The 13,164-nt window shown below is 31.1% G+C and overlaps 1 protein-coding gene and 1 pseudogene across 2 annotated transcripts in view; one reads left to right on the top strand and one right to left on the bottom strand.

The window, feature by feature from the left end:
- Positions 1 to 538: 538 nt before the first annotated feature.
- On the bottom strand, positions 539 to 678 carry LOC117177583 (annotated as a pseudogene).
- A 7,704-nt stretch (positions 679 to 8,382) lies between these two features.
- Positions 8,383 to 13,164, top strand: part of LOC117175968 (lanC-like protein 3 homolog) — a 10,412-nt gene continuing 5,630 nt past the window's right edge. Inside the window, exons 1-2 of one of the 2 annotated variants that reach the window (XM_033365854.1) lie at positions 8,383 to 8,775; positions 12,531 to 12,907. In XM_033365854.1, the coding sequence (XP_033221745.1) occupies positions 8,418 to 8,775; positions 12,531 to 12,907 (735 nt within the window). In that variant the 5' untranslated portion in view covers positions 8,383 to 8,417. The remainder of the gene's footprint in view (positions 8,776 to 12,530; positions 12,908 to 13,164) is intronic. The other variant, XM_033365855.1, reaches the window with a different exon arrangement.

The raw sequence follows: 13,164 nt of genomic DNA, 5'->3' as shown, positions 1-13,164 counted from the left end.
CCGTATTTGAAAAACAAAGTTTAAATCACATGACCTTGAAGATCTTCAAATACGTTCAAATGCACGATAACTTTTGCTTAATTGACATATTTAAATTTTCCTTTCAAATTACAGGTCCATTTAAAAGGAACAAAATCTTTAAAATTACAGTGTTCTTCTGAAAATATTGAATGACGATTTTATCAACTACTGCACCTTTCTATTTTTTGATTGTTACATGTTTAATTCTATCGGAAACACATTATATAAGTTGTATGTGGGTTAAACCATTTTTGTGGCAAACGAGAATTTTTTCTCGAATACACCAAACTCTCGCTTTCAGTCAAGTGTCGGGTGTTGCCTTCGAATAACCTTGGTCTGATTTCGGAGGGATCGAGACGTAAGCATTGAAGCCCGCCTGACTCGTTTCCAATTGGAATATCTAAGAAAACACTTTGCTTATTTTAAAACGTTCTATAAAAATACCTCACACTAAAGTCTATAATGAGCAACATATTTCAGAGGCGAATTATTCTGTGACTTGAAGTTACGCCATTTAACAGGGGTGGTCAGAACCACCTCTGAACCATGTCTTGAGATTTTGAGGTGACGGGCATGTGCTCAACCGAAGTGCAATGGAAGAGCCTCACCCTGGAGGAACCGCCTTGATGATCACGGTAGCCTCTACAATGTACATGTACATGGGAAGCTTGAATAGGAGGAGCACTGAGAACTTGTAGAGGAGGTGAAAGTAAACCTAAACGAAAAGCAACGCGTGAACTTAAACGAGCGTGAACTTATCCGGTCGTAAACTTAAACGGGATTTCAGTGTATGCATATCGCCCGCCTCAGTTCCTATCTTAAGTACTTGAACCCTCATTTTAATTTTGAGAAAGGCAAATCGCTGCGCTACCGGGCGCACTACAGCCGGACCACATCCCAAGGCGGCAAGATTGAATGAATCATTATTTATGATTTAAACCATCAGGGGTGTTAGACACATGAATATGCGAACTTATTTATTAAAGCTAGGATAAAATGATTTTTTTTAACATAATGCATAATAATAAATAATGTACGATATCAGAATTTGATTAAGTTTCCATGAAGGTTTGTATTAAGTGTTTTTCGTCAGAAATTGCTATTTTTAATTTTTTTAAATTATATTTTGAAGAACATTCACAATTTTTCACAACTTTAGGTTATTTTCTCGTAATTATTTACACCAGAAATAATTATTTTTAATAAAAAATCATCAGACTTTAAATAAGATAAAAAAGTGTTGTACTTAGCTCTCTATGCACGTGCTCTTAATGTGTTTCAATATGTTATTCGATGAAAAAATATATTTTTGTTTATATTAATACAATTTTATTATTAAAGTACGTATTAATTTTTTCATAAAGCTTTATCTATGTTCTGATAAAGAATATTAATCTTCTTCAATTATAATTACAAAACTGCGTTGCTTCTTTCTAAATAAATTTCATTTAGAAAATACATTACGGTAGTACAATTCTTTTAACCCGATGTTAGTTATGAAAATAGTAATATTATTATTCAATTTAAGGAATTGAATGTGATAGTTTTTGACAGAATATCGAAGTAACAACGTTAGTACTAGAACTGTTCAGTAACAGATCTCAATTTTTGTTCTCCTACACTATTACGGCACCGTTCTAGAACAAGCTTGGAGCAAATGTTACATAACGTCTGTGATTAGTCAGTTCTAGAACAATTACGTAACTACTGTTCTGGAACCGTTAGTAATCTTTGTTCCTAATTTGTTCTAGAACACACTTGTAACAGGGTTCTAGAACTTCGATATAACACTATTACGGCACATTTCTAGAACATACTTGGAACAAACTTTATAGAACGTCTGTGATTGGTCAGTTCTAGAACAATAACCTAACAACTGTTCTGAAACCGTTATTAATCTTTGTCCCTAATTTGTTTTAGAACACGCTTGTAACAGGGTTCTAGAACTTCATTATAACACTATTAGGGCACAGTTCTAGAACAAACTTGGATAAAATGGAACAAAACGTATGTGGTTGATCAGTTCGAGAAAAATTACATAACAAGTGTTTTGGAACAGTTATTAATCTTCGATCCTAATTCGTTCTAGCACACACTTGTAACAAGGTTCTAGAACTTCGGTATAACACTAATACGGCACAGTTCTAGTACAAACTTGAAGAAAATATTATATAACGTCTGTGATCAGTTTGTTCTTGAACGATTCCATGGCAACTGTTCAGAACAGTACTGTCACATAGTTCGAGAACAGTTCTGTCAAAATTTTGTCACAGTGTTGTAGGACGCTGTTACCTTTTTGTTCTAGAACCGTTCGGTCACAATTTTGTCACAGTGTTCTAGAACACTTTTACTTGTTTGTTCTAGAACAGTTATGCCACCATCTTGTAACAACTATGTGTTCTATATCGCAGTTGTGTTGCTCTATAGTTTCACCTTCTAATAATTCCTTAGAAGAGTCTCTGAAATCGTACCATTTCATACTACTGACTTGATATTTAAAGAAATTGTTTTTAGCAATTTTATCTTAGAATATTGCTAGAAAATTTGAATTTTTTCTACAATTTTCCACTTTTTTGAAATTGAAACTATTTTTGTATCAGCCCCCCACCGCCCATTGAAAAATATATTTTCAATGTTTTTTCATCTAATGTTCATTTATTATTTGTTCCTAACAAAGACAAAGCAGAGTTAAACATCTTTGAAAAATCCGCAACTTTCTAACATTAAAAAAAGATCATTGTTATTATTATAAAATATATTTTATTATTACATTGTTATTAACAATTTATTTTTATTTAGTTAAAATTGAAATTTTTCGTTTGTAGCTACATTAGCAAAGTATTATGAAATTTATATTTCGCGCATTCGATTTTTGCGCCACCTAACAGCGGTGGTCAGAACCACCTCTGGACCATGTCTTGAGATTTTGAGGTTAATATGGCTTTCATTTTCATATTTCTCTGGTGCAATTACAATTGTTTTTTTAATGATTAATTTATTGATTATAATCTGCCATATAATAATAAACAACTTACCCTGTAAAAAGGAGAGCATTGAAGTAGATTATATGGCATTGAAAAAATTGTGCCCTTTAATGCCTATGAATCTAAACAAATTCCGTTTTTATCCGAATGCGCTTCTTGGTATTTAAAAGTTTTAGTTCGAATCATTTTGAATCCGCACAAAAAATATGGCATTAAAGTGGCTTCTTTTTCAGTTCAATGCCATGCAATGCCTTCAGTGATCGATGGTACAGAATGTAACAAATGCCGTTGAATAACCAAATAAGTCGAATGCCATTCAATTTTTTTCCGACCGAATGTATTGGATACAATAAATGCATTCAAATGCCGTTAAATGGCAATTCGGAAAACAACGGAATTTGTTTAGATTTATAGGCATTAAAGTATACAATTTTTTCAATGATATATACTCCACTTCAATGCTCTCCTTTTAACAGGGTACTCTCTTTATTTTGACCGCCATCCCCTCCTGCATATATTCTGAAAGGGCGAAATAAAATACCGTCCTTAATTGGCCATAATTGTATGTCAAAATAGGCTACCGTCGGCTATTTCGACATGTATGTATGGCGAAATAGCCACTAACCTTAAATGACAAATTCATATGTAATGGAAAATTGGTTAATGAAGATTCGATGAGAGCTCAAGGGCAAGTGATTTTAATTGCCTAAACAATTGAAAACTGTCTTTCACAAAAAATATAATTCTGAAAATTCATTAACTGTCTCAGTAATTGCAGAAAATAATAAACTTTTACGATAGCCAAGGAAAAAAATGTTTAAACAAATTAATGTTATTTCAATCATTTGCAAATATCTTTCACAAAAAAAGGTGACTCTTAACATTCGATAACTTTGTCATTAATTTAAGAAAATACTAACTTTTCACGATTTAGTGGGAAAAAATTTTTTAAAGGAATATTAAATGTTTTAAAAATTTGAAATTATTTTGTAAACACTTGAAAATTTCTCATGCATCGAATGAAAATAATTAATGAAGAACAAATTTTTAATAAATACCGTCTTTAGCATGAGTTTCACATAAAACTGCTTATTTTGTATTTTTTGGGTCATTTTCAGGGCACAATGCAAGGGGGTTAGGGGTGTCGACATTGAGAGTTATTAGTTACAAATAATTTCTCAAATATTCTTTATGGAGTACCACAACTTTAGTTTGAAAAAATTTAATAACAATTACTTCTTTTTTCTATTTATTCGAATATCGAGCTATTCCCATTTGAACCCCAATGTTAATTTTAAAAACCCGGGGGCAATAATTAATACTGACCGATTTAAAACAAAAAATACAGAGTATTTTTTAGAGGTATAAGTCTAGAAGATAAGAGGGAATATAGTAGTACTTTGAGGGTTAGGTTTTTTCGATAATCATAAATTTAGGTATTTTAAAAATTGCACCAACTGCATCTATTATTTGACGCATTTTTATTCCACACACGCATAAGAAGGATCGCGTTAAAACTTATGTAAAACCTGAATCGAAAAACTGCGTGAAGTTCAAAATAGAATGATTTTTATCATTTGAGTTTTTTTTTAATAAACCGAGAAAAATAATATTATTTGCTTTACTGTGGCGTTTTTTAGTCTCTTCCGTTATATTTTGTTATGATTTATAACATAAAGTTTCGTCGAAAAGAAATGCTGGGGATTGCCTTGCGACTATGAAAAAAAACTAGATCTCCAGCGACTCGATGTACGAAACTCAATTTAAAGAACATAATATAAACGGATTTGCTCTAACAGTATATACACAGAAAAAAAAGAAGATAAACCGAATAATCGATTTCCGATGAAATATTCGCTGCAACAAAAATTAACTTTGTTGGATAAACTTTAACCAAATATCGGTTAAACTTTTTTTTGTTTTTCCATGACAGCACATGTGTTTTGAAAAACGCGAAGTTGTCTGAATAAAACTGTATCCCTGTATAGCCAAAGTTATATTGGGATTAATTAAAAACGTTAATTTTAGGCTTTCCGAAAAAGTGCATCTGCTGCAAGTTACCTGAAATTTTTCCTAATGTGGCGCAATTGTGCTTATGTCTTGTGAAAGCAAACCAAACAGGACTTTTTAATATTAAAATAACAAATTTTATTAAAATAACTATGTATATACATTGTCGGTAACGGTAAAAAAATGGTCAGTTATGTGATGTGTGTGATACGCTGTACAGTAGGGTTACGCGAAGAGCATCACCGATAGCTAGCTCCGCAAATATGTTCTCCTCTTCCTTCTGATCGTCGATCACGCCATTGCCGTCGTTTTCAATGAATAAATATTTTCCATTTTTATTTCAAACGAGTTTAGAATAAACCAGCGACGTAAATGATATAACCTAATATTAAAGTTAACAAACATAATTGTTTAAAAAATCTATTATTGATTTTAATAATATTCTATTTGAATAATGTGAGATAGTTACGAGTTTTCCCGAAAGTTTTAACTTTATACGTTCTTTTCATTTTCATTTAGAGCGAGGAAAAAATTATAGCAATTAAACAATACTAATTGTGTAATTACATTATCATTGTTTATAACTGTCCTCTCTTATATTAACGCTAGATAGTTGCGGTTTTTTTTTAATAATTGAACTTTTTGTCCACTTTTTACTTAGTGAGATAATAAAAATTGTTTATACTCTTATTATGGTTTAAAAGTACATTCATAGCACATAATTTCCCGGCATTTTAAGCACGAGACGAACCCATTAGGTTGAAAAACGTGTCGCCGGGGCATTTTTGAAGTTGGAACTTCGAAAAACGGCTTTAGCACACCTCTCACTTTTTCTTTCATAATTAAATATATTCATTTCCGCCTGCTTTCAGGGAATAAATATAGTGTCAAAAGATGCAGAGTAGGCCTTGCTATTATTCCCCACTTAAATTCGACAATAATGGTTTTTACTCTGAAATAAAAAAACACGAATATTTCCAAAACTAAAACTTATTATAAATAATAATGTCGAATTGGTTCAAAATTATTTTTGTCAAAGTGAATTAATTATTACCACGCTCGAATTGAAAATTCTACAAAAATTGGAACATTCGGGGGAATTCTTTGTAAAAAACGCGACTTTCTACCATTATTCTGAGAGAATATTATTATAAATAAAAATAAATTGATTTACACAATTTTCTGTCTCTTTTGAAATCTATTCTCAGAGGAATTTGCTAAAAACAATAATAAATTGTATTAAACAATTTATGTAAACTTCTACTTATCTGTATAAAGTATAGTATTTGATGTATTTTTCACTTGTGGTTTTTTTGGGTACTTTATAAAACAGACTTATGTGGGTGACATTAAAAAAAATAAGTTTCTATTCGTATTCTATTGCTGATTTTTAAATAATGAGTGGTAACCTCGATTTCAACTCGATCTATACCTAGTATTTTCGATTCAAAATAAAGTTTTGAAAAACATCTTTTTGTTCTGGTAAATTCGTGTTAAACCATGGTGTCTCCCTATTGAGACTTTGAGACTCAGCAAAAGTACTTCATGTAATAAATAAGATAATGAAATTTCCTAATCTTTTATGAAAATATTTTTTTTCTATTTTTCTGAACAATTTCAAAATTTTGAAAAGTATATAGCTTTGGGAACCTTAAGAAGTGTATTAAAAGGCTGACTTGATTGGACAAATCTTTCAAAAGTTAGCGTGGCTACAACATTCAGGTAACCATACATATAGATAGGCACCGATGAAATGTTATGATTTTTGGATTCTGTGAGTACCGAAACATAAAAATCAGTTAAAAACCTCGAAGCACTTCCGATGTACGCTTTTTGATATGGCCTTGCTTTCCCTGGCGGACCGAAGGAACCGAATTGAGCCTCTACAACGTACCCATAAAGACCCCATTGGGTCCGTATTCGGTTCCTTTAAAAAAGAAACTAAAAAAAATAGCAAAATAAAATTTTTAATTGTTGAAATTCGGATTCTACGTTAAAATTCCCTATAGAAGGTCACGGAATAACCGCAATAGTTTTTTTTGCAACGGTAAAAAGTAAAAAAAATATATGTAAGACGTATAACGCCTGTTGACTGCTACACTTCAAACGTATCATCTGTAAGTAGCAATCAACAGGCGTTATAGATCTTATATATTTTTTAAACTCTTTACCGCTGCAAAAAAAGTATTCCGATTACTCCGTGAGTTTCCAATAGAACATTTAACGTAGAATCCGAATTTCAACAGTTTAAAAGTTGATCTTGCAGTTCTTTTAAGTTTTTTTAAAAGGAACCGAATGGGGTCTTTACGGGTACTTTATAGAGGCTCCATTCGGTTCTTTCGGTCTGCCAGGGCTTTTTGTTTTAGAACAGTTACAGATCTGTTCTGTAAACATGTTTACTGGGTTGATTCGGCGATTCTCTACAACAATTTTATTCACTGCTTTAACGTTCTCATCGGTTGTTGGCATGCTGGGGCATCCAGGGCATACATCGTCATTAGAATCTTCTCGGCCTTCTGTGAAGAGCTTGTATACAAGCTCTTATCACTTATAAAAACTGTTTTTGCTCAAAGTAGACTCGCCAAATGTCACAGTCAACATTTCAAGTACGATAGAGCATTTAATTTGATTTTTAACACAAAATTTTGTACAGATTCTTTGATCCACTTTTCGAAAGCAAAAAATCGCCAAGCACACCAAAACACGTCTAACCTTTATATTTGTCAAAAACAAACTAACCATGCAAAATGGCTGATGATGTCAAAATATGTTAGGGACATGTGTAGCAACATAACAACAAAAAACCTCGAAAATCGAATGCACGTAGGCTGCAATATTTGAAAAGTTACCTTTTTTTAACAAACCTCGTACGATAGCACTGACCCTGGCGCTCAGTGTTAACTGCCTCCTGGACCCTTGGTTTTCGAAGAACCACCCAATGGACACAAAGTTTGGCGACGTCTTTACGACATCGTTACGACATCTTCACGACAACTTTACGACATCCTATGTCCATGTCGTTAAGGTGTCTTAACGATATCGTTAATAAGTCGTATGATCTGATGATGTCTTTACGATATCGCAGACACCGAAACGACATGGAAATAGGATGTCGTAAAGACGTCGCCAAATTTTGTGCCCACTGGGCAGCTCTAAAAGGTCAGAGATATCACTATGTAGATTAAGTATGCAAAATATCAGACTAAAATATTTAAGACTTCAGCCTCAAAATTTAGAACCGTGAACCCGTTCTGAAAAGAAACCCAAGTCCTCTTGCAATTGATATTGTAATTTGAAAATCGCGCCAGTGTGACGTCAGGACCTGTTGGGATGACTAGCAGACAGTAGACACTTGACGGGAAGCGTTTTCGCGGGTGCCGGGTGTTGCTGGTTAAGAGTAAAATGTCAAAACAGTCGCGTTGTTTCGTGAATATTTACCAGTTGGAGAATCAGCAACTAGGAAAAGGATTGAATTTTGAACAAGGCATTGAAGTTGGTTTGAAATCCGCGAAAGAAACGTTGAAACAACTCGTGGGGAGAATTGTAAAGTCTTCTGCGCCGGATTGTACAGATATCGACGGAGGATTATATGTCGGCTCGGTTGGTATTGCTTACGCATTTTTGCATTTAAGAGAATGCGGGAATTTCGAATCTGAAAACCAGTCCAATGAATATTTAAAATTAGCGCACAGTTATTTGCATAATTCATTGCAAAATTTGGAAAGGAAAAATCATCGACCTGACAGTTCTTTCCTGTTGGGTAAGATTTTTAACTTAACGCTCATCATATTTTGATATTTATTTAGAGAACATCCATTAATTACGAAAGGGAGTGATTTTTGCAATTTTAGACCCCCTCCCCTCTATTGTAGGATTTCATATTTTTTACTCAATATATTATAAAAAATGTATACATTTTTTCTACTACATACGAGACTTCAAGGTATTTGAAAGAAATAACATTTTTACGGAATTTAACTAGATTTCCAAAGCTTTTTAGAGACTTCATGAAATATCAAGGAATGTAAAAAGGTTACAAGGGACTAAAAAAGCTGTAGGGTATGCCCTAATCCTATAGGATTTAGAATGATTTTAATCGATTTCACGAGTTTGAATTTAAAATCCTTTAAAAGTCAGTTAAATTTCCGAAGGATTTCTAAGGATTTTAAGTAAATAAAATCGGTTTCCCCGTATTACGAGTGACTTTGAGAGATTTTTTGTTTGTTTTAAACTTATATAAATATAAATTCCATAAAATTTTCAAGAAAATTGGAAAAGATTTTTGAATATATCAGATATGTGTTAAAAAAGAATCTAGAAGATTGAACAAAGAAACAAAATTATTTCACAGGAATATCACAAAATATTAGAAAAAGTTCGAGCCTTTTTAAAAGATATTTAGGACTTTAAGAAAATGTAAAAAAATTACCTTAAAATGATCCGAACTTTCCTAGGAATGTTAAGAAAATTTATTTATTCACTTGAAACCTTTCAAAATTCTCTTAAAGCTTCTAAAGTTTTGGTTTGAAATCTTTTTTTTTTAACTTGCAGTTTTTAAATCTTTTACAGTTTAAAAGTCTTTTTCAATCTCTTCAAATCTTTTTGAAGATTTTCTCTTAAAATTCTTTTTTTTAAATAAACAATTATACAAAAATTTCTCAAAAATCATAAGAAAATTATTCAAATTTTTCGTGAAATTTTTTTTAAATTCTGCAAATTTAAAAAAACTGTCTTAAAATCTTTCAGATTCTTCTTTGATAATTTCAAAAATCTTTTGAAATATTTTTTAATCTTTTTAAATATTCTCTTAAAACTAAAATTTTCAAAATAAAAATCATTTTAATTTTTCTTAGCATTAACATTGCTTTTTTTAGGCAATTGAACTTTTTATGTCTTTTTTTAAAGGGATTTTGCAAGATTTCAAAATACTTTACGAAATTCCATGATTTTAACGGTTTTTTAGATATTTCAAGATAGAGTAAAAAAAAGTCACGAGATTTTAAGGGATTTGAAAGGAGGTCATGTGTTTCCGAAGTATTTTTACGAATTTTGAGGAATTTTAAGAAATTTATAAAAAGTCACGGATGTATTTATCTCGCGCTTCACGCTCGATTTTGTATTTTTCTCACATTTGTGCGTTCGCATATTGACGCTCGGTCTTTGCATTTCTCCCACATTCATCAACAGAACTCTCAAAATTAAAGATCGACGAATCAACAACTGTAATTTTGCAATTGTGAACTCTCTTTTGTTAAAGCTCTTTTGGCTTCAGCGGACAGATTCTCATCACGTATCTCGTGCTTCGCACTCGATTTTGCCCGCAATGTCTAATTTTCTACATTATGCTCAACACTTCTGTATCAAATATAATACATTTTTTATGTACTTCTGCCTGGGATTAGGTATATAGATTTTGAAAAATAAAGTACAAATTGTATTTATCATGATTACATTTATATTTGTTTCTTATTTTGCATTAAATTTTATTCTTAGCTGCGCTGAATCATATATCATTTTAATAGATTTATATCATTACAACTCATAATATGCATGGAAATTGAAACATTATTATTCTTACTGACCTGCTTTCATAATTTTTTTATTTTAAATCTTTTTTCTTACGATTAAAACAAAAACTACGTTTCCTATCAAACAAATATTCGTAAAAAATTGGTAAATCTTTCTTGGTTGAATGAATTTTGTCTCACTTATTCTCGTAGCTTGTATCGTTGTACTCAAATATATTTTTTTTCAATGTTGGTTTTTAAAAATAAAACAAAAACTGCTTATTCTACAAAAAAGTAATTCCTGAAAAATTTGATATTCTTTTTTAGGTGCACAATTTTTGTCAATCTATCTCTTTTTGTAAATGGAGTTACTGCTTTTTCATTCGTTTTTTTCCGATAAAAATTTGAATTTTTTATTTTCTAAATGTAGGGTCCTGAAAAAGTAACGTTTTTCTTCTCTTGACTTTTTCCCATATCATACTTTGTTTGGCTTTAAATGTTCATTTTCGTTTGGTTTTTTGGATTTTGAAAATGCTATAACTTTAGTAATTTTTATTTAATAAAAAAAAAGTGATAGGGATAAATTGTTCGCATTTTGGTCTACTATGAATAGCTGTCGAAAAATTGTTCAAATATTTTTAAAAAGTAGTCTAAAAAATTTGCAAAAAGCTCTAACTTTTTAAAATTTCTTCAAAAAGAGCTGACCAACGAACTCGTGCCCAGGGGTCTCAAAACGTCGACATTTTATGGAATCTGGAATCTGAATTTTTAGATTTAAAAAATGTTAAGGATAAGTTCAAAATTTTCAAGGATGATTTCAAATTTGTTGAATCCAGTGACAACATTTTTATTAGGATAATTCGTAAATCTTGTTAAAATCTATTTAAAATAATAATTTAAACTGACGGATCTCTGAAAAACAAAAATTATATTTATTTTTGAAAGTGATCTAACTTTTTTAATTGTGGTCTCATTCTAAAATTTCATAAAGATAATTTTGAAATATATCTTATATCTAGTAAAAATTTGGATAAATATTTCTTAATCTACCAGAAACAATTTTTTTTCTATTTTTTTTAAATTTGTAAAGAGTTGAAAAGGGACCATTCATAAAATACGTGATACATTTTTCAGGAACTTCAGACCCCCCCCCCCCCCCCCCCTGCATGATACTTTTTTCATTAGTCTTAATATCGAGAATGATACTTCGGCAGACCCGCCCCCTAAAAGTATTGCGTATTTTAAGAAAAAATTTAAACATGAATAATTTTAAAATCTTTCTGTCGTATAACAGAAACGGTGACAAATATTTCTAAAACTCTTAATATAATTTAGTTCCAAAATTCGAAAATACTCCAACGTTTTGGATTTTATTCTAATCGAATAATTTAATTGGGATATGGCTTAGAAATATATTTGATATCTAGTAAACATTTTAAATGAAATTTCATAATCCATCAGAAAAATAATTTTTTCTATTTTTGAACAGCATATAACTCTTAATTTTTTTTTAAAATCAAAAATGCCTGTACGATAATTTGCAACTCCTTTTTTTATGAACCAGAATCTTTAAAATAAATTCTAAAATTCTATACAAATTTTTGTATTAAAATTTTAAAATGCTTTCAATTTTCTAATTTTGGTCGGAAATATCTGGTTAACCAACTTGACCTTTATTTTGGGACCCTAACAAAATTTAACAGACAGACACTAGCAAAATTTTATGATTTTTGTATTCTGTGATTGTCGAAGCGTAAAGATCCGTTAAAAACTAAAAATCGAAAATTTCAACGATTATATTATAACCTCATGAATGATAATGTAAAAAGCTATAAATCAAATGATTATATAATGAATAATTGTATATAAAAGTATACAAAAATATTTTTTAGCCACCAAAGCAGGCTTACTAAGGATTCGTAAGATTTCCCGATAAATGTCTTACGTAATTAATGGACGCTAAATAATTTTTCTAAAATATTAAAATTCGACATTGTCTTTCCTCCAGGAGATGCAGGTGTTTTTGCAGTAGGAGCAGTAGCTTCAGCAGCTTCTGGAAACGCAGATCAAGTTTCTAAATTGTCAAAGAGGTACCTAGATTTTTCCGATCGTTACAAAAAGATTGATTTCCTATCGTGCGGATCAGATGAATTTTTTGTGGGGCGAACAGGATATCTTTTCGGGGCATTATGGTTGAATCGTCGACTTGGAAAAACCGTTGTCTCTCCAGAAATATTGCAAGAACTTTGTCGCCTTACTGTTCAATCTGGAAAATCCTATGCTCAGAAAAATTCGAGTCCATGTCCACTCATGTACTCCTATTATGATACAGAATACCTTGGGGCAGCTCATGGACTTTCTGCTATCTTACAAGTTCTCATTCAAGTAAGACAACGTTCTCTAAATATTAAATAGTTCGATTTTAATCAAACTTTTCTTTTAGGGGTCATTTAAAAACTACGTTAGACTTCCAGTGAAGAGCCCCTGACCACCAATTTTTACAAAAGAAAACCTGTCCAAATTTTATTTCAACCATTTTTTAAATAAATACGAGGGTAGTTCAATAAGTCCTTAGAATGAAGTATAAAAACAATTTTTTTTGGGTAAATTTTTTTTTATTTTTCAACATAATCTCCTTGGAG

This window comes from Belonocnema kinseyi, chromosome 7, assembly GCF_010883055.1.
Source record: "Belonocnema kinseyi isolate 2016_QV_RU_SX_M_011 chromosome 7, B_treatae_v1, whole genome shotgun sequence".
NCBI lineage: Eukaryota > Metazoa > Arthropoda > Insecta > Hymenoptera > Cynipidae > Belonocnema > Belonocnema kinseyi.
This window is presented reverse-complemented; position numbering and strand designations above follow the sequence as displayed.